Source organism: Lepidochelys kempii, chromosome 13 (assembly GCF_965140285.1).
Source record: "Lepidochelys kempii isolate rLepKem1 chromosome 13, rLepKem1.hap1, whole genome shotgun sequence".
Lineage (NCBI taxonomy): Eukaryota > Metazoa > Chordata > Testudines > Cheloniidae > Lepidochelys > Lepidochelys kempii.
In genome coordinates, this window is record NC_136392.1 from 31,777,678 (window position 1) to 31,800,377 (window position 22,700).

Genomic DNA, 22,700 nt, shown 5'->3' on the forward strand with positions numbered 1-22,700 from the left:
AACACCCAGACACAAATTACTCTGGGGGTGCTATTACAGGAGCAAACACTTTTGAAATACAGGTACATAGTCAATATTAATAATACAAAAATTATACATGCATGCAAATAGGCTAATCATATTCAGCAAACCATAACTTTTACGTTAACACCTTACTTGACACACTTTGTACAAGATTTGTTGTGATTATATAACAGTGGTAGCAACAATTATCTACATGGTCATATTTTAATCATATAACACCACACCCTTTTCATGGCCATATCACATTAGCAGCTCATAGTCATTCTGTGATCAACCAATACATTCAGGTTCTTCTCCTCCTCTGTCACTTCCAGCTGGTAAATTGCCAGTTTATTATATAAAAATTATTGTTGTTAGTCCCTAAGTGCATAATGTTGCACTTTACACTATTAAATCTCATCACATTTCTATTACTCCAGTTTTCAAGGTCGTCTAGATCTTGTATGATATTCTGGTCCTCTGTACTGGCAATGTCTCCCAGCTTTGTGCCATCTTCAAATTTTATTAGCCCTCTCCCACTTTTTGTACCAGGGTCATTAATAAAAATTATAAATAAGATTGGTCCCAAGATCGATCCCTGAGGAACTCCACGAGTAGCCTCCCTCCAGCCTGACAGTTCACCTTTCAGTGTGTAGACTCTCCTTTAACCAATTCCTTACCCAACTTTTGATTCCTCTCCCATATAACTAATAATTTCCATGTGTAACTATATCAAATGCCTTACTGAAATCCAGAGTTCAACCCCCCAAGTTTATGGATTTGTCAGAAATCCTTGCTATGGGGCTTGCAATTTTATGTGCCATTTCCTTTAATATTCTTGGATGGAGAGTATCCAGGCCCCTCAGTTTGGACCCATTAAGCTATCTGAGTTTGGCTTGTGGTAATTTCTGTTTCCATATCTTTGTTCCCATTAGCCACCTTGCCATTGTCCCCAGGCTCCTCATTACTCTTATTAAAAATTGAGGCAAAGTATTCATTTAGGTGTTGGGCCATGCCTAGATTATCTTTAATCTCCTCTCCATCCTCAGTGCTTAGAGATCCCACTTCTTCTTGCCTTGTTTTATTTTTATTTATATGGCTAGAGAACCTTTTATTGTTGGTTTTAATTTCCTTTGCAAGGTTTAACTGTGCTTGGCTTTTTAGCAGTTCTCACTTTTTCTCTATACTTTCTGACCTCCAACAGGTAGCTTTCCTTGCTGATCCATCTCTTCTTCCATTCCTTGTAGGCTTTCTGCTTTCTCTTAATCACCTGCCTGAGATGCTTACTCATCCAGTTTGGTCTGCATGCCTTCCCTGTGAATTTTTTCCCCTTGCTTGTAAAGCAGGCTTCAGATAGATTCTGCAACTTTGTCTTAAATTAATTCCAAGCCTCCTCCACATTCAGATCCTTGAGTTCTTCAGTCCAGTCCACTTCCGTAATGATTTCCCTTAATTTTTAAAGTTAGCTTTTTTGAAATCAAGAACCCTCGTTGCAGATCTATTTTTGTTGATTCTTCCATTTAGTTTAAATTGAATTAACTCATGATCACTTAAAGCAAGGTTGTCTCCTGCAACCGGTTTTTCTATGTGGGCCTCGCTACTTACCAGTACTAAATCTAAAATGGCATCCCCGGTCATAGGCACTGACTTTTGTTTTTTTCCGGTGGGTGCTTTTGAAGAGGTGTGTGTGGTGGTGGTGGGGGGACTCTCTGCTAGTTTTGGGGGAGGCTATTTACAGCATATTTATACACTTCTTTCATATTCTAGTTATTGAATGTGTCTATCATTGGTATCTTTACTATTTTAATAATGATTAAATTGTTATGAACTACATAATTACTTTATCATGAATTACAGTATATTTAAATCATTGCAATCACCTACAAGCTCTCTTTACTAATGTCCCAGTTTAAAGACATTATGTCTCACTGTAGCTTTCTGGATGAAACTGTCAGCAACCTTATTGACATCTAGTTCCTAGTATGGTCTTGATGCACGTTAAGGACAGCTACATTATTCAGTTGCGTCTGTCCCATTGATGACTGGAGATAATTTTTAAGTCTTCTGAAGCAGGAGAATGAGTTCAGGATGATACAGGCACAGTGAGAAGGATTTATAAATTTGCAGTACTCTGGAAACATAGTGCTTCCAGAGTTCTGCAAATGACTCCAAGATCTCTTTCTTGATGAGTAACACTAATTTAGGCACCATCATTTTGCATGTATTGTTGGGATTATATTTTGGCATGTGCATTACTTTGTATTTAACATTGAATTTCATTTGCCACTTTGTTGCCAAGTCACCCAGTTTTGTGCGATCCCTTTGTAACCCTTTGCAATCTGTTTTGCACTTAACTATCTTGAGTAATTTTGTATCATCTGCAAACTTTGCCATCTCACTGTTTACCCCTTTTTGCAGATCATTTATGAATATGTTGAACAGCCCTGGCCCCAGTACAAGCCCCTGGGAGACACCACTATTTACTTCTCTCCATTCTGAAAATGGACCATTTATTCCTACCTTTGTTTCCTATCTTTTAACTGGAGTGCCTGGGAATGCTTTCAGGATCATCTAACAATCCTTAATTTAATTTAATGACAAAGACTTTTGTTATCTTAATTAACGTGCCTCTGTTTATAAGTAAACTCTCTGCCCCATGGGCAGAAGTTGTTAGCAGCACAGAACTCATCACATTCCACACTGAAACTCTGGCTCCTGGGTACTGAGCACCCGCTATTTTTTTTCCGTGGGTGCCTGAGCCCCGGAGCACCCATAGAGTTGGCGCCTATGTCCCCACTTGTTGGTTCAATGATTGGTGAAGAAATCTGTCGGCTATCACATCCAGGACTATCCAGGCCCTGTGATTATTAGTCCTCCAGTCTGTATTTGGGAAATTAAAGTATCCCACAATCACATAATTCCCTGGAATATTTATTTCATTAAAAATATTCAAAAGGTCTCTGTCCGTATCCAAATTGTATCCTGGGGTCTGTAGTAGACCCCAAACACTGTCCCAGTGGAGCATTTGTTACCTTTCTTCCCCAAAGTGATTTTGACCTGAATGGATTCTGTTTTATCCATTCAATCACTTCTAATTTCTTCACACTCTACCTGGTCATTAATATACAATGCAACTTCACTGCTTGACCTTTATTTCTGTCTTTCCTGAAGAGCACAGACCCTTCAACACCCGTACTCCAGCCGTGACGACTGTTCCACCCGGTCTCTGTTCTCCCTAGAATAGCTGGTTTCACTTCCTGCCCCAGTAGCTCTAGTCCCTCTATTTTATTACCCAGGCTCCTCGCATTGGTGTACAGACTTCGTAGTTGTTTCTGCTTGTCTTCGCTTAGATTCCTTGCCTGATTAGGTACAGTTATCTACTGACAGTACTGCCTACCTGACTGTTACTGTCATTGGTATTGGCACTATCTTTCCTCTTCTTGTTCGCTTTCCTACCCTCTTTGTACTTTGAAGCTCATAACATTTCCCAGAATTTACATTAGCCAATTCTTCTCCCTAGAGATATTACATACAAGATAAGTTCATGGAGGATAGGTCCATCAATGCCTATTAGCCAGGATGGGAAGGGGTGGTGTCCCTAGCCTCTGTTTGCCAGAAGCTGGGAATGGGCGACAGGAGATGGATCACTTGATGATGACCTGTTCTGTTCATTCCCTCTGGGGCAACTGGCATTGGCCACTATCAGAAGACAGAATATTGGGCTAGACGGACCTTTGGTCTGACCCAGTATGGCCACTTTTATGTTCTTATGTTCTCTTAATACATACACATTTGCATTTCTAATACAATGAACTCCTAAAAAATTGACACTTAATTCAATAAGGTTTGACTTAATAAGATTTGAAAGACAGAGACCACTAGTGGAATGACCATTACAGGATACTGTGTCCAGGTTTTTTATACACACTTTTAAAACGATGTTGAAAAGTTGGAGACAGTTAAAAGAAGAGTCACAAGAATGACCTGAGGTCTGGAAAACCTGCCTTGCAGCTAGAGACTCCCTCATGCTCCTTGGAAAGTCCCAGCCTGAAGCTATTTAGTTTACCAAAGAGAAGGTTGAGGCAGCTTTTCTCACTGGCAGTCTCTCAGACACTTTCTCCCTGCAGAAAAACTATTACCCCTTTTCATCCAAGCAGCTAGTCAAAGTTCAGGCCCTGCAGGTTGTTTCCACTAGGAAAAGAAATTGATGAGATAGGTATTTCTTTGACGACATCTTGTTTGTTTACAAAGGATGTAAAAAGTCCTATTTCCCTGAACACAGAAGGAATCAACAGCAAGGGACCATGTTCTTGCTCACAGGTCCAAGCCTCTATCAGACAGCACCCCTGACTCAGAACCTTTGTAGGCTTCTCCCAGGGCTGGTTCCAGGCTGTGTCTTGCCTGTGTGTGTGTGTGTGTGTCTCTCTCTCTCTGCCTCTGTCCTGCTTCACACTCTGTCTCTCCCTTAGCCAAAACAATACCAAGCTAACTCATAGATTCATACATTCCTAGGCCAGAATGGACCACTGTGATCATCTAGTCTAACCTCCAGTATAACACAGGCCAGAGAGTGTCCCAAAAATAACTCGAAGCACATATCTTTTAGAAAAACATTCAATCTTGATATCAAAATTTCCAGTAATGGAGAATCCACCACAACCCTTGGTAAATTGTTACAGTGGTGAATTACTCTCACTGTTAAACATTTACACCTTATTTCCAGGCTGAACTTGTCTAGCTTCAACTTCCAGCCGTTGGCTTATGTCATACCTTTGTCTGTCCAGCACTTTGTATAATCAAGCCACTTAGGGTATGTTTACACTACAAAATTAGGTCGATTTTATAGAAGTCTATTTTTAGAAGTCGATTTTATACAGTTGATTATGTATGTCCCCACTAAGCACATTAAGTCGGCGGAGTGTGACCTCAATACCATGGCTAGCATTGACTTACGGAGTGGTGCACTGTGGGTAGCTATCCCACAGTTTCTGCAGTCTTCGCTGCCCATTGGAATTCTGGGTTAAGCACCCAATGCCTGATGGGGTAAAAACATTGTCGAGGGTGGTTTTGGGTACGTCGTCAGTCGCCCCTCCCTTCCTCCCTCCCTCCATGAAAGCATCGGCAGACAATCGTTTCACGCCTTTTTTCCTGGGTTACCTGTGCAGACACCATAGCACGGCAAGCATGGAGCCCGCTCAGCTCAGCCCTGCTGTTGTGAGCATTGTAAACACCTCGCACATTATCCTGGAGTATGTGCAGAACCGGGCTAAGAGATGCCAGCACAAGGACGATTGTGATGAGGACATGGACACAGACATTCCTGAAAGCATGGGCTGTGGCAATTGGGACATCATGGTGGCAGTGGGGCTGGCTGATACAGTGGAACACTGATTCTGGGCCTGGCAAACAAGCACAGACTGGTGGGACAGCATAGTGTTGCAGGTATGGGATGATACACAGTGGCTGCGAAACTTTCACATGTGTAAGACCACTTTTCTTGAACTTTGTGTGTTGCTTTCCCCCACCCTGAAGCGCAGGAATACCAAGATGAGAGCTGCCCTGACAGTTGAGAAGCGAGTGGCGATAGCCCTGTGGAAGCTTGCAACGCCTGACTGCTACCAGTCAGTCGGGAATCAATTTGGAGTGGGCAAGTCTACTATGGGGACTGCTGTGATCCAAGTAGCTAATGCAATCACTGACGTTCTGTTATCAACGGTAGTGACTCTGGGAAATGTGCAGGTCATAGTGGATGGCTTTGCTGCAATGGGGTTCCCTAACTGTAGTGGGGCGATAGACGGAACGCATATCCCTGTGTTGGCACCGGACCACCTTGCCAATCAGTATGTAAACTGCAAGGGGTACTGCTCAATGGTGCTGCAAGCACTGATGGATCACAAGGGACGTTTCACCGACATTAACGTGGGATGCCTGGGAAAGGTGCATGACACTCGCATCTTTAGGAACTCAGGGCTGTTTGAGCAGTTGCAAGAAGGGACTTACTTCCCAGACCAGAAAATTACCGTTGGGAATGTTGAAATGCCAATAGTTATCCTTGGGGACCCAGCCTACCCTTTAATGCCCTGGCTCATGAAGCCATACACAGGCACCCTGGACAGTAGTAAGGAGCAGTTCAACTATAGGCTGAGCAAGTGCAGAATGGTGGTAGAATGTGCCTTCGGACGTTTAAAAGCTTGCTGGCGCTGTTTGCTGACTAGGTTAGACCTCAGCACAACCAACATTCCCGTTGTTATTGCTGCTTGCTGTGTGCTCTATAATATCTGTGAGAGTAAGGGGGAGACGTTTATGGCAGGGTGGGAGGTTGAGGCAAATCACCTGGCAGCCAATTTTGAGCAGCCAGACACCAGGGCAATTAGAAGAGCACAGCTAGGTGCGCTGCGCATCAGAGAGGCTTTGAAAACCAGTTTCATGACTGGCCAGGCTACAGTGTGACAGCTGTGTATGTTTCTCCTTGCTGCAAACCCGCCCCCTTTGTTGATTTTAATTCCCTGTTAGCCAACTACCCTCCCCCCTTCGATCACAGCTGGCAAAGGAAATAAAGTAACTATTGTTTTGAAACCATGCATTCTTTCTATATTAATTTTTAAAAAAGTGAGATAACTGACAAGGTAGCCCGGATGGGTTGGGGTGTGGGAGGCGGGAAGAACAAGGCCACATTGCTTATTGTAGCCACACTACAAATCAAAACTGTTTGAATGACAGCCTTCAGTTGCTTGGGCCATCCTCTGGAGTGGAGTGGCTGGGTGCCTGGAGCCTCCTCCCCCGCGTTCTTGGGCGTCTGGGTGAGGAGAATATGAAACTTGGGGAGGAGTGCAGGCGATTTTACAATGAATGCAGCAGGGGTCTGTGCTCCTGTTGGCTTTCCTGCAGCTCCAGCAGACGCTTCATCATGTCCGTTTGCTCCCGCAGTAGCCTCAGCATCACCTCCTGCCTTTGCTGTTCACGCACTCACTTAATGCTTTCCTGGCCTCTGCCACTGAATGCCTCCATGCATTAAGCTGTGCCCTATCAGTGTGGGAGGCCTGCATGAGCTCGGAAAACATGTCATCGCGAGTGCATTTTTTTCGCCTTCTAATCTGCGATAACCTCAGGGACGGAGATGATGGGGGAGCATAGAAACATTTGCATCTGGGGGGAGATAAAAAGGGAGAGTAAAACTTAAGATGATACATTTCTGAGAACAAAAGGGAGACTTTTTCACAGTAAATCAAGTAATTCACAGCAGACAGCACATGTGCTTTAGGTACAAAGTCACATTTTGCCTTTTTTATTGTACACCTGCCAGTATGGTGACATATCACACACAGCTGGGCAACAGAACTCGGTTTCCAGGCAGCCATGGTAAGCCTTTTGGTACGCGGGGTTGGCGTCTTCTGCCTTCATAACATGTGGGAATGGTTTCAAACTGGAGCGCCATCCTTTCCCATAGCAAGCAATGCCAGATAGGTTTCACATTTAAAAGGAGGGGCTGTCGTTTTTGGCTGGATGTGCAGCACACACCTCCCCCTACCCCACCGCGTGGCTATTCTCCGGGATGATCCCTTTTAGCCAAGTGCAAACAACCAGCATGAGCGGGGTCCTTTTACTGTTCCCTTATTCCCCTATTTCAACCAGGTGACCATGACTGATATCACTCTCCAGAGGCTAACACAGAAAGATAAAGACTGAATGTTGTTTGAATGCGACCAAAACCCAGGACCATTCACTGCCATGCTTTGTGCTGCAGTGATTCCAGACTACTTGCTACTGGCTTGGCGTGGTAAAGTGTCCTACCGTGGAGGACGAAATAAGGCAGCCCTTCCCAGAAACCATCTGCAAAAGCTTTCAGAGTACCTCCAGGAGAGCTTCATGGAGATGACCTGGAGGATTCCTGCTCCATCCCCAGACATGCTAACAGACTTTTCCAGTAGCTGTACTGGCTGCGAATGCATCCCAATTCTTCAGGGCAAATCAAACATTAAACACTATTGCTTTTAAACCCTGTACTGTAGTTACAAATGTGCATTCACCAGAGGTGCCTTCTCCGCCTTCAGGGTCGGGGAATCCCACCTTGGGAGGGTATTAGCTCCAGAGTGATGAAAAGACCCTGGCTGTTGGGGAGAACAGATTCAATTGTAATAGGGCTGCGCATTCTCCTCCTCCTCCCCTTCTTCCTCATCCACAAAATCCTCCTCCCTGTTGAGTGAGACTCCCACCTTGCAGCTGTCCATGGACAGTGGTGGGGTAGTGGTAGGGTCCCCCCCCCAGAATGTCATTTAGCTGATCATAGAAGCGGCATGCATGGGGCTCTGACCTGGACCGATCATTTGCCTGCTTTGTCTTTTGGTAGGCTTGCGTGAGCTCCTTAACTTTCACGTGGCACTGCTGTGTGTCCCTGTTGTAGCCTTTCTCCACAATGCCCTGTTCAATTTTGGCATATATATTAGCATTTCTTCTTTTTGATCAGAGTTCGGCCTACACAGATTCTTCTCCCCATACAGCAATCAGATCCAGTGTCTCCCGTTTGGTCCATGCTGGAGCTCGTTTGCGATTCTGGGGGAAACTGCATGGTCACCTGTGCTGCTGAGCTCGCCACGCTGACTAAACAGGAAATGAAACTCAAAATTTCCTAGGATTTTTCCTGTGTACCTGGCTAGTGCATCGGAGTTCAAAGTGCTGACCAGAGCGGTCACATTGGAGCACTCTGGGATAGCTCCCGAGGCCAATACCATCTAATTGCATCTGCACTACCCCAAATTCGACCTAGCAAGGTCAATTTTAGCGCTATTCCCCTTGCCGGGGAGGAGTACAGAAGTCGATTTTAAGAGCCCTTTAGGTTGACGGAACAGGGTTGGTTGTATAGACGCATTCATTTTAAAATCGACCTAATGCGGCTACATTTGACCTAACCCCATAGTGTAGACCAGGGCTTAGACAAGTACCTGAATATGGATATAGGCTACTGTATTTAAAGATCCTGGCCTTGTTCGCAGAGCACAGATACAGCCTCTCCCAGCAGGAGTAAATCCACTTTAGTATTTAGACAATACATTCCTGAGCTGTCTCACTTATCCCTTTGTTTTGGGTGGTAACCTGTGCTTAACTTAGGGTTGCCAGGTGTTCGGTTTTTGACCTGGAGGCTCCGGTTAGCACTGCCGACTGGGACATTAAAAGTCTGGTCAATGGTGCAGTGGGGGCCCAGAGCTAAGGTAGGCTCCCTGTCTGCCCTAGTTCCGCATGGCTCCCAGAAGTGGCCACCAAGTCCCTGCAGCCCCTAGACACATGGGTGGCTCTGCAAGCTGCCCCTGCCCTGAGGGTCAGCTTCACAGCTCCCATTGGCTGGGAACTGCAACCAATGGGAGCTGTGGGGCAGCACCTGTGGGCACATGGGCAGCGCGCAGAGCCTTCCTGGCCACCCTTGCATGTAGGGGCTGCAGGGACCTGGTGGCCACTTCCTGGGAGCTGCGGTAAGCACCGCCATGAACCTGCACCCTGAGCCCTCTCCCGCACCCCAACCCCCTGCCCCAGCCCATTCTTTCCTTTTCCTCAAATAAAATTATGTTTCTAAAGCTTATACTTGTGGAGATAAATTGAAAATGTGAAATGAACACAAACTGATGCAGTAATGCTTGCCTGAATCCTCAGAGAACTTTTGAGAGGTGTGAATGGCAGCATCCATCGCAGTCAAAATCTGTGGACTCTGCCAGTTGGAATTTAACATTTACATTACACCACAGAATTCAAGATTATTGCCATGGAATTTACTGTTTTGCTGCAGCTAGGCACCCCGCATTTTCTTTTGTCACCCTGACTTCCAATTACCTTTTGCTCTCCAGCTTACACACTTACACACACACACATTAACTGGATTCCAGTGCATGCTCCCCAAAGTGTTCTATGGCACCAGGCAGCAGAGGAGGGTCACATTCATTCTCCTTTTGTGACCTTTTCATAACTCTTCTATCATCTGCCACTTGAAGCCTGATTTTCCTCTTTGGGAGACTCAAAACAAGACACATCTGTGATGGGGCAGAGATGCCCTGCACCAGCAATGAGGGAGTTTAGGAGGCAGTCAGGTTCTCCACTGGCTATGAAGGGATTGGGGAAAGTCCAAAGATCCAGTTGGCCTGCCCTGCTACACCTCAAGCCAGTATCAGGCATAGAAAGGGAGATAAAAGAAGAGAGTCTAGCCTAGTTCAGCACTGAACAGGAAGGACAAAAATCTGCTTCTCTTGGTGGGATTGAAGCCTGGTTGCAGCCCGGGGATGGAGCGCACGTGCTGGCTGGATCAACTCTCCTGGAAGGGATGAGTAGATCCTGGGAAGGGAATTGGCTGACGAACAGATTGGGAGACCAGCCCTGAACAGAAGGGTGGGGCTCCACCAAAGGTTTGTGGAATGACCCTGATTTTGTTCCTCATTACCTTAGAATCTTAAACACCCCCAAAAGGGTGTTTAAATCCACTAATGCCAGACTGGAGGTTTCTTTCGCTGGTGGACCAAAGCACCACTCTCCTGTACCTTATTGGGACAGAGACATACCAGTGGAGATCCACAGCTGAGTGAGTTGTGCACAGAAGGGCCACAAGGGGGCAGTACCCCAGAAGCCCTATTACAATATCCTAGCATGACCCTCAGTTACCATAATACTGTAAAGGGGTTTTCACAGTAGTGGTCAAGAGATTCTGAGGTGTTCACATAGCCTTTAAAGGGGGGGCATGCTGATTCATTTGAAGAGCAACTTTATAAAAATAACCACTGAATTCTTCAAGGGAAAATGTACAGGCTTACAGAATCAGAAGACTATTTTGTCGATGTCAGTGCTGTAAACATCAGAGTTAGTGTCACGGTAAATTGCGAAAGCTGCCAAGACTCAGAGAACTGAGAGAATACTCATTGTGTCCTGTGCCTCAGATGTCATCGGTGTTATGTTGGGACTTGCTTCTAGCAATAAACATGACAGCCATTCCCCTCTCCAAAGATGCAGTCAGACAACAAGTTTGTGATGTGGCAGATGTTCAGAAACAGCTGTGCAGAAGAGTTCAGGAAAGCCAGTACTTCTCAGTACAATAGGAGGACACTACAGATATGTCTTCCTGTGCACAGCTTTTATCTGTTGTCCAATCTGAGTGGGAAGGAGCGATGCAAGAGGACTACCTGTTTCACTTTCCACTGACAGTATGTGCTAGAGGGACACAACATGTTTGACACTATCCAACAATCAGTTCTTCCACGTGAGTTGGATAGGCACGGCTGGGTTGATGTTTGCTTTGATGGTGCCTGAACTATGACAGAAAAACACAGAAGCTTTGGACTAGAATCCAAAAGGCAAGAAGAGACAAAATTCTTGAATTTCCTATACAACAATGCTAGGAGCCTGGGTAACAAGGAAGAGGATTTGGAATTGCTCATTTATGAGCATAAATTTTATCTAGTTGATATTACTGATGGGATAACTCATATGAGTTAAATGTTAAAATAAATGGTTATAACCTAATTTAGGAAGGATTAAGCGGGGTAAGGCATAGCAGTGTATGTCAAAAATAGAATTTCCTATTTCCAAGTCACTGACAAGCCATAGGGAAGAATAGGAGAGAGGTTCCGGAGGCCAAATTTAGGCTGCTAGGTAAGAGATTGAAGTCCAGGACCTCCATGGTAGCATTCTCTGAAATGCTTCCAGTTTGACACACAGGGCCAGTTAGACAGGCAGAACTGCAGGGCTCAATGCATGGATGAGATGATGGTGTAGGGAGGAGGGATTTCTATTTATTAGAAACTAGGGGAAAGCGGGAGCCAATACAGGAAGGATGGGCTCCACCTAAACCAAATGGAACCAGATTGCTGGTACTTAAAATTAAAAAGGTCTAGAGCAGTTTTTAAACTAACGGCTGGGGGAAAGCTGACAGGTGAAGAGGAGCACGTGGTTCGGATAGAGACATCTCTTAGGGGAGGATCTATTCATGGAGATTCTCTATGTCCTGGTAAGGAGGAGAGGATGGAAGATGATAAAATACGGGTAGGATCTGGTGAGAAACAGTCAAATGAAAAAGAGTCCCATTCAATTGGCAGACAGCTAAAAAGTGACAGCTTTTTAAGCGCTTATATACCAATGCTAGAAGTCTAAATAATAAGATGGGTGAACTTGGGTGCCTTGTATTAAATGAGGATATTGATATAATAGGCATCACAGAAACTTGGTGGAATGAGGATAATCAATGGGACACACTAATACCAGGGTACAAAATATATCGGAAGGACAGAACAGGTTGTGCTGGTAGGGGAGTGGCTATATGAGGAAGAAAGAATAGAGTCAAATGAAGTAAAAATCTTAAATGAACCAAACTATACCATAGAATCTCTATGAATAGTAATTCCATGCTCGAATAATAAGACTATAGCAGTCGGGATATACTACTGACTGCCTGACCAGGATGGTGATAGTGACTGTGAAATGCTCAGGGAGATTAGAAAGGCTATAAAAATAAAAACTCAGTAATAATGGGGGATTTCAACCATCCCTATATTGACTGGGTACATGTCACCTCAGGACGGGATGCAGAGATAAAGTTTCTTGACACCTTAAATGACTGCTAGTCGTGGAACCCACAAGAGGAGAGGCAATTCTTGATTTAGTCCTAAGTGGAGCACAGGATCTGGTCCAAGAGGTGAATATAGCTGGAGCGCTTGGTAATAGTTACCATAATATAATTAAATTTAACATCCCTGTGGCAGAGAAAACACCACACCAGCCCAACACTGTAGGATTTAATTTCAGAAAGGGGGACTATACAAAAATGAGGAAGTTTGTTAAACAGAAATTAAAAGGTACAGTGCAAAAAGTGAAATCTCTGCAAGCTTCATGGAAACTTTTTAAAGACACCATAGTAGAGACTCAACTGAAATGTATACTCCAAATTAAGAAACTTAGTAAGAGAACCAGAAAAATGCCACCGTGGCTAAACAACAAAGTAAAAGAAGCAGTGGGAGGCAAAAAGGCATCCTTTAAAAAGTGGAAGTTAAATCCTAGTGAGGAAAATAAAAAGGAGTATAAACTCCTGCAAGTGAAGTGTAAAAAATATAGTTAGGAAGGTCAAAAAAGGATTTGAAGAACAGCTAGTCAAAGATTCAAAAAGTAACAGCAAAAAAACATTTTTAAGTACATCAGAAGCAGGAAGCCTGCTAAACAGCCAATGGGGCCACTGGATGATCGAGATGCTAAAGGAGCACTTAAGGACAATAAGGCCATTGCAGAGAAACTAAATTAATTCTTTGCATTGGTATTCACAGCTGAGGATGTGCGGGAGATTCCCAAACCTGAGCCATTCTTTTTACATGACAAATCTGAGGAACTGTCCCAGACTGAGGTGTCATTAGAGGAGGTTTTAGAACAAATTGATAAATTAAACAGTAATAAGTCACCAGGGCCAGATGGGATTCACCAAAGAGTTCTGAAGGAACTCAAATCTGAAATTGCAGAACTACTAACTGTTGTTTGTAACCTATCTTTTAAATCAGCTTCTGTACCAAATGACTGGAGAATAGCTAATGTGATTCCAATTTTTAAAAAGGGCTCCAGAGGTGATCCTGGCAATTACAGGCCAGTAAGCATGACTTCAGTACCAGGCAAGCTGGTTGTAACTATAATATAGAACACAATTGTCAGGCACATAGAAGAACATCATTTGTTGGGGAAGAGTCAACATGGTTTTTGTAATGGGAAATCATGCCTCACCAATCTACTAGAATTTTTGAGGGGGGGGTCAATAAGTATGTGGATGGGGGGATGCAGTGAATATAATGTATTCACCAAAGGCTCTTAAGTAAAGTAAGCTGTCATGGGATAAGAAGGAAGGTCCTCTTGTGGATCGGTAACTGGTTAAAAGATAGGAAACAAAGAGTAGGAATAAATGGTCAGTTTTCAGAATGGAGAGAGATAAATAGTGGTGTCCCCCAGGGGTCTACACTGGGACCAGTCCTATTCAACATATTTATAAATGATCTGGAAAAGGGGGTAAACAGTGAGGTGGCAAAATTTGCAGATGATACAAAACTACTCAAGATAGCTAAGTCCAAAGCAAATTGCAAAGAGCTACATAGGGATCTCACAAAACTGGGTAACTGGGCAACAAAATGGCAGATGAAATTCAATGTTGACAAATGCAAAGTAATGCACATTGGAAAACATAATCCCAACTATACATCTAAAATGATGGGATCTAAATTACCTGTTACCGCTTAAGAAAGAGATCTTGGAGTCATGGTGGATAGTTCTCTGAAAACATCCACTCAATGTGCAGCGGCAGTCAAAAAAGCTAACAGAATGTTGGGAATCATTAAGAAAGTGATAGATAATAAGACAGAAAATATCACATTGACTCTATATAAATCCATAGTAAAGACACATCTTGAATGCTTTCTGCGGAAAAGGACCTAGGGGTGACAGTGGATGAGAAGCTGGATATGAGTCAGCAGTGTGCCCTTGTTGCCAAGAAGGCCAATGGCATTTTGGGATGTATAAGTAGGGGCATAGCGAGCAGATCGAGGGATGTGATCGTTCCCCTCTATTCGACATTGGTGAGGCCTCATCTGGAGTACTGTGTCCAGTTTTGGGCCCCACACTTCAAGAAGGATATGGATAAATTGGAGAGAGTCCAGCGAAGGGCAACAAAAATGATTAGGGGACTGGAACACATGAGTTATGAGGAGAGGCTGAGGGAGCTGGGCTTGTTTAGCCTGCAGAAGAGAAGAATGAGGGGGGATTTGATAGCTGCTTTCAACTACCTGAAAGGGGGTTCCAAAGAGGATGGCTCTAGACTGTTCTCAATGGTAGCAGATGACAGAACGAGGAGTAATGGTCTCAAGTTGCAGTGGGGGAGGTTTAGATTGGATATTAGGAAAAACTTTTTCACTAAGAGGGTGGTGAAACACTGGAATGCGTTACCTAGGGAGGTGGTAGAATCTCCTTCCTTAGAGGTTTTTAAGGTCAGGCTTGACAAAGCCCTGGCTGGGATGATTTAACTGGGAATTGGTCCTGCTTTGAGCAGGGGGTTGGACTAGATGACCTTCTGGGGTCCCTTCCAACCCTGATATTCTATGATTCTATGATTCTATGATTCTATGAATGCTGCATGCAGATGTGGTTGTCCCATCTCAAAAAAAGATATATTGGAATTGGAAAAGTTTCAGAAAAGGGCAACAACAATTATTAGCGGAACGGAAAAGCTTCCATTTGAGGAGAGATTAATAAGATTGGGACTTTTCAACTTGGAAAAGAAATGACTCAGGGAGGATCTATAACATCATGACTGGTGTGGAGAAAGTAAATAAGGAAATGTTATTTACTCCTCATAACACAAGAACTAGGGGTCACCAAATGCAATGAACAGGGAGCAGGTTTAAAACAAAGAATAGGAAGTATTTCTTTACACAATGCAATCAACCTGTGGAACTGTTTGTCAGAGGATGTTGTGAAGGTCAAGACTATAACAGGGTTCAAACAAGAACTACATAAATAAATGGAGGATAGGTCCACCAATGGCTATTAGTCAGGATGGGCAGGGATGGTGTCCCTAGTCTCCGTTTGCCAGAAGCTGGGAATGGGTGACAGGGGATGAATCACTTGATGATGACTTGTTCTGTTCATTCCCTCTGGGGCACCTGGCATTGTCCTCTATCAGAAGACAGGATACTGGGCTAGATAGACCTTTGGTCTAACCTAGTATGGTCGTTCTTATGTTCTTATGTATGCTCTTAATGTCCTAATAGATGAAGCGCAAGATGGGATACTAGTTGGTGTCTGATACAGACCACAAAATTACACGAGGGAATGGGATGACCAACTCCTTAAACACCTATCTATAATATGTAGGTAAAAGACATTCATGCTCATGGGGGATTCAATTTGAAAGACAGATGCTGGAGGTCTCATGCTGCCAGTACTAAAGCATCCTTGGAAATTCTAAATATTATCAATGACAATTTCCTAACTCAAATGTGTTGCACTATGTTAGACCTCATCTTGACAGATAAAGAGGAATTTATCACAGATCTAAAAATTAATGATAACTCAGGTACATGTTCATGACTTGATCACATCTATAATGTGCAAAGAGAATAAAGTCCATACCAGTGATATATATAATTAGTGCTTTAAAAGGGCCAATTTCAAAAAGCTGAAAACAATTATGGGCCAAATCAGCTGGGGGAAGAATTTAATCAGAAAAATGTGCATGATAATTGGGAATTGTTCAAGAACACCATACTAGATGCCCCAAAAGCCACAATCCCATAAACAAGAAAGAAGGTTGTATTAGTTAAAAAACTGACCTGGTTTAGTGGGGAAGTGAAGGCAGAGATAATAATAAATAACAAATGGGAAAAAGGGGACGTTAATAGTAATGAATATAAATTGGAAGTTAGGAATTGTAGAAAATAGATAAGGTAAACAAAGGGACAGAAGATGAACTGTGGGTTTTAATTATGGATCTGAAAAGATACATCAAGACTTTTGTTTGGATATGACTCCCAGATGCGCCTTATCATGTCTTTATTGTTTGAAATGCACATGCTATATGGTGTGATGCAGTGATGGTGATAAACTTTCTTAATGAATTCAAAGCCTTTATTTGTTAACATCACTGTATTAAAAAAGGACAGTATTAGAGAACTCACAGGCAGGTCAGGTGCCACAAAAAGACCAAAACAGTAGTAAAATAAAGTGCATAAGTGAAAAGCAGTGAAACCATTCCAAAAAAATTGAAGCTCCCCTCCTTCTTCGTGTCCCCTGCCCCCCGTTCTTCTTTCCCTTCTAGTGCTTTTTGCATGCATTTGGTGTTGCTGCATGGGCGGAGGAGGCCCGCATGGGATACATTTGCCCAGTTCAACTAGATTAAGTCCTGGTTGCCTAAGCCATCCAACCACAGAACTTGCCAATGGGTTCCTGGTCTACAGGACATGGCACCATGCAAGGGACTCAGGAGGTGGTGTTGGCACAGGACATGCAGGCGGAGCAGGAGCCTGCTCTCTCAGAGCCATTGGCACAAGCAGCCTCTCCACCACGTCTTTCTGCTGCACTGTCTCTTCCTCCCTCAAGCGACATTCCTGCTCAAGAAACTGAGCTGCAAATCACTCCATGTGCCCTGCAGCTTCTCTTTGCCTTTCAACTTGCTGTGAATCCTTCTCCCTTCAGTACTGAAGTTGCTGATTGGCCCTGTCCAGACTGTTCACCATACAGTTGTGGCAGACACACTTCCTCTTTGACTGCATGGGGTATGTCTAGGCTGCAAATAAAAATCCGCAGCTGGCCGATGCCATCTGACTTGGGCTCACAGGGCTCGGGCTGCGGGGCTGTTTAATTGCAGTGTAGACATTCAGGCTCAGGCTATAGCCTGAGCTCTGGGTCCCTCCCACCTTGCTGTGTCCTAGAGCCTGGGCCACAGCCCAAGCCCTGAAATTTACACTGCAATTAAACAGCCCTGCAGCCCAAGCCCTGCAGGCCTGAGTCAGATGGCATGGGCCAGCCACTGGTGTCTAATTGCAGTGTAGACAGACCCATTGTGACAGTGCAACGCCTGCTGAACTGTGGCTGGCCTGCAGAGGTGGAAGGGCCTGAAACCAGGAATGAAACAGTACATTATTGTCTCAGTATTTCAGAAAAGGTTTAGTATATCATCAGCCTTTGGAATCTCAAGGGCCTTTGGAATCTCAAGGCCAAAACATGTAAAATTCTGCTTCAGTATATTCTGAGAACAACAGTTCAGTTCCCAGATGTTCCGTGGGCACAACTGAGAGTTAGGCAGAGTGAGAAGCCTTCACACATAATGGTAAGTTGGAATTTAGAAATGAGATACCTTTAAAAATTGCAGAGCATTTCAGCCTTGTGTGGGGGAGAGAAGAGGACGGTACACTTGCCATGGTTTACTACTTATGGTTCACAACCCTTTCAGGCATTCAACATTTTGAAGGACATAATTCTGGAGATTCCTGAGTTGCAAAGAAATACTGTATTCTAAGCTACCAGGGGCAAGCCAGCCATGTATGCTAAAGAGGTTTTCAAGTTTATGATGACGAAGCAACACATCTATGAGTGAAGTGAGGTGATGACCTACAGAGGCAGGCCCGGAAAGTATGCCCCCCACCCCCCAGCCCTGCCTGAAATGTGACAACCCATCCTAGTTCCTACTATGGGAGAAGTTTGCAACTATCAGCACCCAGAATTGGATCAAAATTAATGGGGGAATCAACAGGATGCTGCGCTAGCTTCCATGTGGATTACTGTCTTCCTGTAAGCTACTGAAAGTTTTCTGCATTCTTGCAGTTACCCCAGTACAGCTACAGCCTACAATACAGCCTGCTTGCACTACATCTATCTATGGACTACAAGCAATTACCCCAGACAAAACAGACTCTTGATACTGCACACATGGACTAGACACATACCACAGGGACTGCTGGGGCTCATAATAAGGACTGCATCACCAAAATTACTCCCCCCCACCTCCAAAGCATACTTCGGTAATAAAGAACTGAATAGCATCCCCCCTCTTCCTGGCACATTTCTGGACTGCACACAACCCCTGGTGTATTTCAGACAGTTAATTTGTTACCCGGGCATTCCATTCCCCTTCAGCCCGAGTACAGTTTACGGGTGGCTCGTTATGGTGTGGCCTGGCCAATTTGTACAGTGTGGCACACTAAAAGGGAAGACAATGAAAGGCTCCTACTTTTAACACCCCAGCATATTTTTGTAACTATGTGCAAGTATCAAGTAAAAATGTTTTTATAACTGCTTGTTTAGCTGTTATTTGCCCTTCCTGAAATCCATTTTGAATTCCACATTGTGGGGGAGATGCCAAAACGCTGGCTTGCATTCCACTGCAAGCAGATACACGTTGCTACCCAAGCTTGTAATTGCATTGGGTCATAAACCGGAAATCCCCCCCCCCCCGTTCGTATATTAATAACAACAAACATGGAGCCAGAAACTTGCCAGCCTCCAGGGCTACTTCTGTCTCATCTGTTTCTGCCTCCAGTTCCATGGCGGAGTACTCCTTCAGCACATCGTCAAACAGCTCCTCTTGAGTATGGACACAGGATGTGCTGTAGCTGCTTTAGCAGTGAAACCTCCTGGGGACTGGCGAGAGCACAAAAGTCTCTTCACTAGCTTGATCTGGCAGCTGTTGGCTCCCTGCAGTGCTATTTTAGACATGGGTCAGAAGGTCACCATTCTGGCTGATCAGGCTATCATGAACCACTGGGGGCTCGGTGCTCAGTGTGGTTCACAGCACCTGGCCAAAGTCCATGTAAAAGAGGGAGGATGACAGACAGCTCCCAAAGGCTACTCTTGTGCTAGAAAGGCCAAGAAACACTGGTCCATGGGATTAAGGGATAGCGTATCCCAGCAAACATGTCATCGAAATTGGTATATCTCCCGCCAAAAGTTTCAGTTTTGACAAATCGGCGTTTTCCAATGGAAAAAAGCATTTAGTTGAAAAATTCCTGAGCTGCTCTTAACTTTGTGACCTCTAATGCTTCTGCCCAGATTCACCAGCCAAACTCCCTTCTCTTCTTTCCTCCACCAGCCACATTTGAAACATAATTTACTATGAGAACATCAAAACTTAAGGCCTAAAATAAATGTGCACAGAAAGGAGAAATGTGCATGTGGTACTTCAAACAAACTTTTTTAATATGGTGAACCAATAAATTTTAGGAACCACTGGTGTAGATATCCCTGGAATTACTATACATAATTGTAAATTGATTTTTATATTGCCACACATTGTACGTGCTATGCAGTAGAATCCCTTTTCAGTAGCTTGTGGTGTTGCTACTGGCTGCACAATATCCAAGGTTGATTCTTGTATTGAGAATGTCTAGAGTTTCAGCTATGGGTTACAGAGTTATTAACCTAACGGCTAGGAAGTTAATTGGCACATGTGTTTTCTCTGTAGGGAATGATCTCTTTCTGGTTGCCGTCCATGAGCTGGGTCATGCCCTGGGCCTGGAACATTCCAATGACCCCAGTGCTATCATGGCTCCTTTCTACCAGTACATGGAAACACACAACTTTAAACTCCCACAGGATGATCTCCAAGGAATTCAGAAAATCTATGGTGAGCATTATCCATATGTTTATTTATACTGGGCCCAAGTGTGCTGCTGGGTATATTACTGTTCCTCCCCCACAGAGTTTGCAGTCTACGACCCAGATTCTCTCCTGTGGCAGGGAGGGTAAGGGGCCATCAGGAAGCTGGTTACAGCTCCCTGGTTCTTATCCTGGCTCCAGCCCCAGGGAACTGCTCTAATATTCACCAGCTGACAGCTGTCACGAAGGAGCTGCTCACCAGCTGGCATAGCCAAAGCATTGTGATCTGGCCACTCCTTCCTACCTCTATATTCCCCCTACACCAAGGGCTGGGCAAGTGAAATGTAGGAGCCAACTACACCAGCTGTATGCCTGCTGGGAACACCCACCGTACTGGGGTTATGCTCCCTTCTTGTCACTCAAGTGGTTCAAAAGAGTGGAGCAGGCCAGAGAACCTGGCCATAAGATTAGACACAAGGACAAAAAGCTGTATGAGGGGTGCAGGTGGGAGTAGGGAAAGGGTTAGCTTGCAAGAATTTGTGGTTTCTGGATCTGCTTGTGGAATTTGGGCTCATTTCTTTAACATTTTAAAGAACTAAAGTTCTTCGAGTGATTGCTCCAGTGAATTCCAATTAGGTGTGCGCGCATAGCGTGCATGGTAGCTGGAAGATTTTTCCCCTTGCAGTATCCACAGGGTCAGCCTGGGCACCCCCTGGGGTCGCGCCTTCGTGATGCTCGATATAGGGCCCTGCTGACCCGCCATCCTCTCAGTTCCTTCTATCTGCCAGTGACGGCTGGCTGGCCTAGGCAAGCACTTTCTTGGCAGTGTCCACCTTTCGGTGTATATAGTTCTACTTAGTTGGGAGTATTTTAGTAGTTGTAGTATTAGTAGTTAGTTCATAAGTTTCCTTTGGGGAAAGGTTCTCCCCCCCGCCCCCCACTGCTGCCCCCCGGCACCGGGCATGCCTTGGTCCCCGGGGTTTGAACTCTGTGAGGACTGTGGCAAATCTATGCCCAGGAGCGATCCGCACGCTTCCTGTTTGAAGTGTCTCGGGGAGAGCTACCAAAAGGAGAAGTGCAGGATCTGTGATGGGTTTCTCCCTAGGACCTTAAAATACCAGGAGCAAAGGCTCAAGATCCTCCTCATGGAGGCTGCACTCCGGCCTCAATCCGCCCTGGGGTTGGCAGAGCCCATGCCCAACACCTCCTCATCCGTGCGGAGTGGGCTGACACTGATGCTGCATGAGCCAGTGTGGAGGAAGGACTCCAAGGAGACTCAGCACCGCCATGGCTCCACCCACAGGCAGCCTTCTGTGAGTCTCAGCTCCGCCACGGCTCCACCCACAGGCAGCCTTCTGTGAGTCTCAGCACCGCCACGGCTCCACCCATAGGCAGTCTTAGTCCCTGGTGCCCCAAAAGAAGAGGAGGCCAGAAAGGGGTCACTCTCCCCCATCGAAGCCCAAGGAGCATGCAGGAGGGAGACCCAAACCGGGCCACATTACCTCGGCCCCACCGCCTCCCAGGGTCTCATAGACTCCTGCCCCCCAGGGGTCCAGTCAAGTCCGGGTCCTCACCGCTCTCCGGACCAGCATGGCAGAGAGCTACAGCTCCCCTCTACGCCGGAGGTGTTTGAGGCGGCTCAGAACCTTATGCACCTCACGGCGCAGTCCTCCCCACAGAGAAGGGACAAGTCTCCGTCGACTGCCTGACCCCCAATTCCGTCAAGGGGCAAGCTGGCGAGGATGGTGCGCCAATCTCCATATCCGGCACTTCTCTCCCCATCACGGGCCACCTACATGAGGGAGCCACACCGGTCCCCTGTCCCCAGCACCGCTCTCGGGCACCGCGGAACACTGCTCCTCCGTGGTCCCCCTTCTCGGAGTCCTCGGAAGCGGAATCCTACCACTCTGATAGGAGCAGGAGCAGAAGGTCCAGGTCCTGGCGTGACTGCCAGCCCTATCCAGCACTATGGACTGCCCAGCGGCAACCCCTGGCACAGAGGCCCTTCTGGATGCCCTGGGCTTACCATCAGAGCCAGGGACAGAGCCAGGGATCGAGATTCACATCGGTGTTGGTGGCGTCGGCATCCTTTGTCCCTCCACGGGGGGCGTTGGCACCAGCACCATCAGCGGCACTGATGCTCCTGCCTTTGCCTCGAGCTCCAGCACCGGCATCGGCACCGGCACCGTTGACAGCTGCAGCGGCAGCAACCTTGGCACTGGCGACCTCAGCACCAGCAACTGCGGAGGCAGCGACATGGCAACACTGGGTGCCACATGACCCCCTCGGCGCCGAGGGGAGTGAGCAAGACCCGTTACCAGGGCTTTCGTCCTCGTCCTCCCCCGATAAGGCCGTGGTGGGGACATCGACGGCCCGGGCCTTGGAGGACAGCAGGGTCTTACAGGAGCTGCGGTGGTGGGTGGCCCAGAACCTGGGGATCCAGGCAGTGGAGGTGGTAGAGAACGCCGACCCCATGGTGGACATCCTCACCCCCTCTGGGCCAGCCTGCATTGCCCTGCCACTGATTAAGACCATCATTGAGACCACAAAGATCTTCTGGCAGACCCCGGCCTCTTTGCCCCCTATGGCCAAGAGGAATGAAAGGTGGTACTTCC

The 22,700-nt window shown here is 45.7% G+C and overlaps 1 protein-coding gene across 15 annotated transcripts in view; it reads left to right on the forward strand.

The window, feature by feature from the left end:
* Positions 1–22,700, forward strand: part of MMP24 (matrix metallopeptidase 24) — a 162,585-nt gene that overhangs the window by 89,091 nt on the left and 50,794 nt on the right. For all 15 annotated transcript variants that reach the window (XM_073310031.2, XM_073310032.2, XM_073310043.2 and 12 more), the window contains one exon: positions 19,952–20,113. In XM_073310031.2, the coding sequence (XP_073166132.1) occupies positions 19,952–20,113 (162 nt within the window). The remainder of the gene's footprint in view (positions 1–19,951; positions 20,114–22,700) is intronic.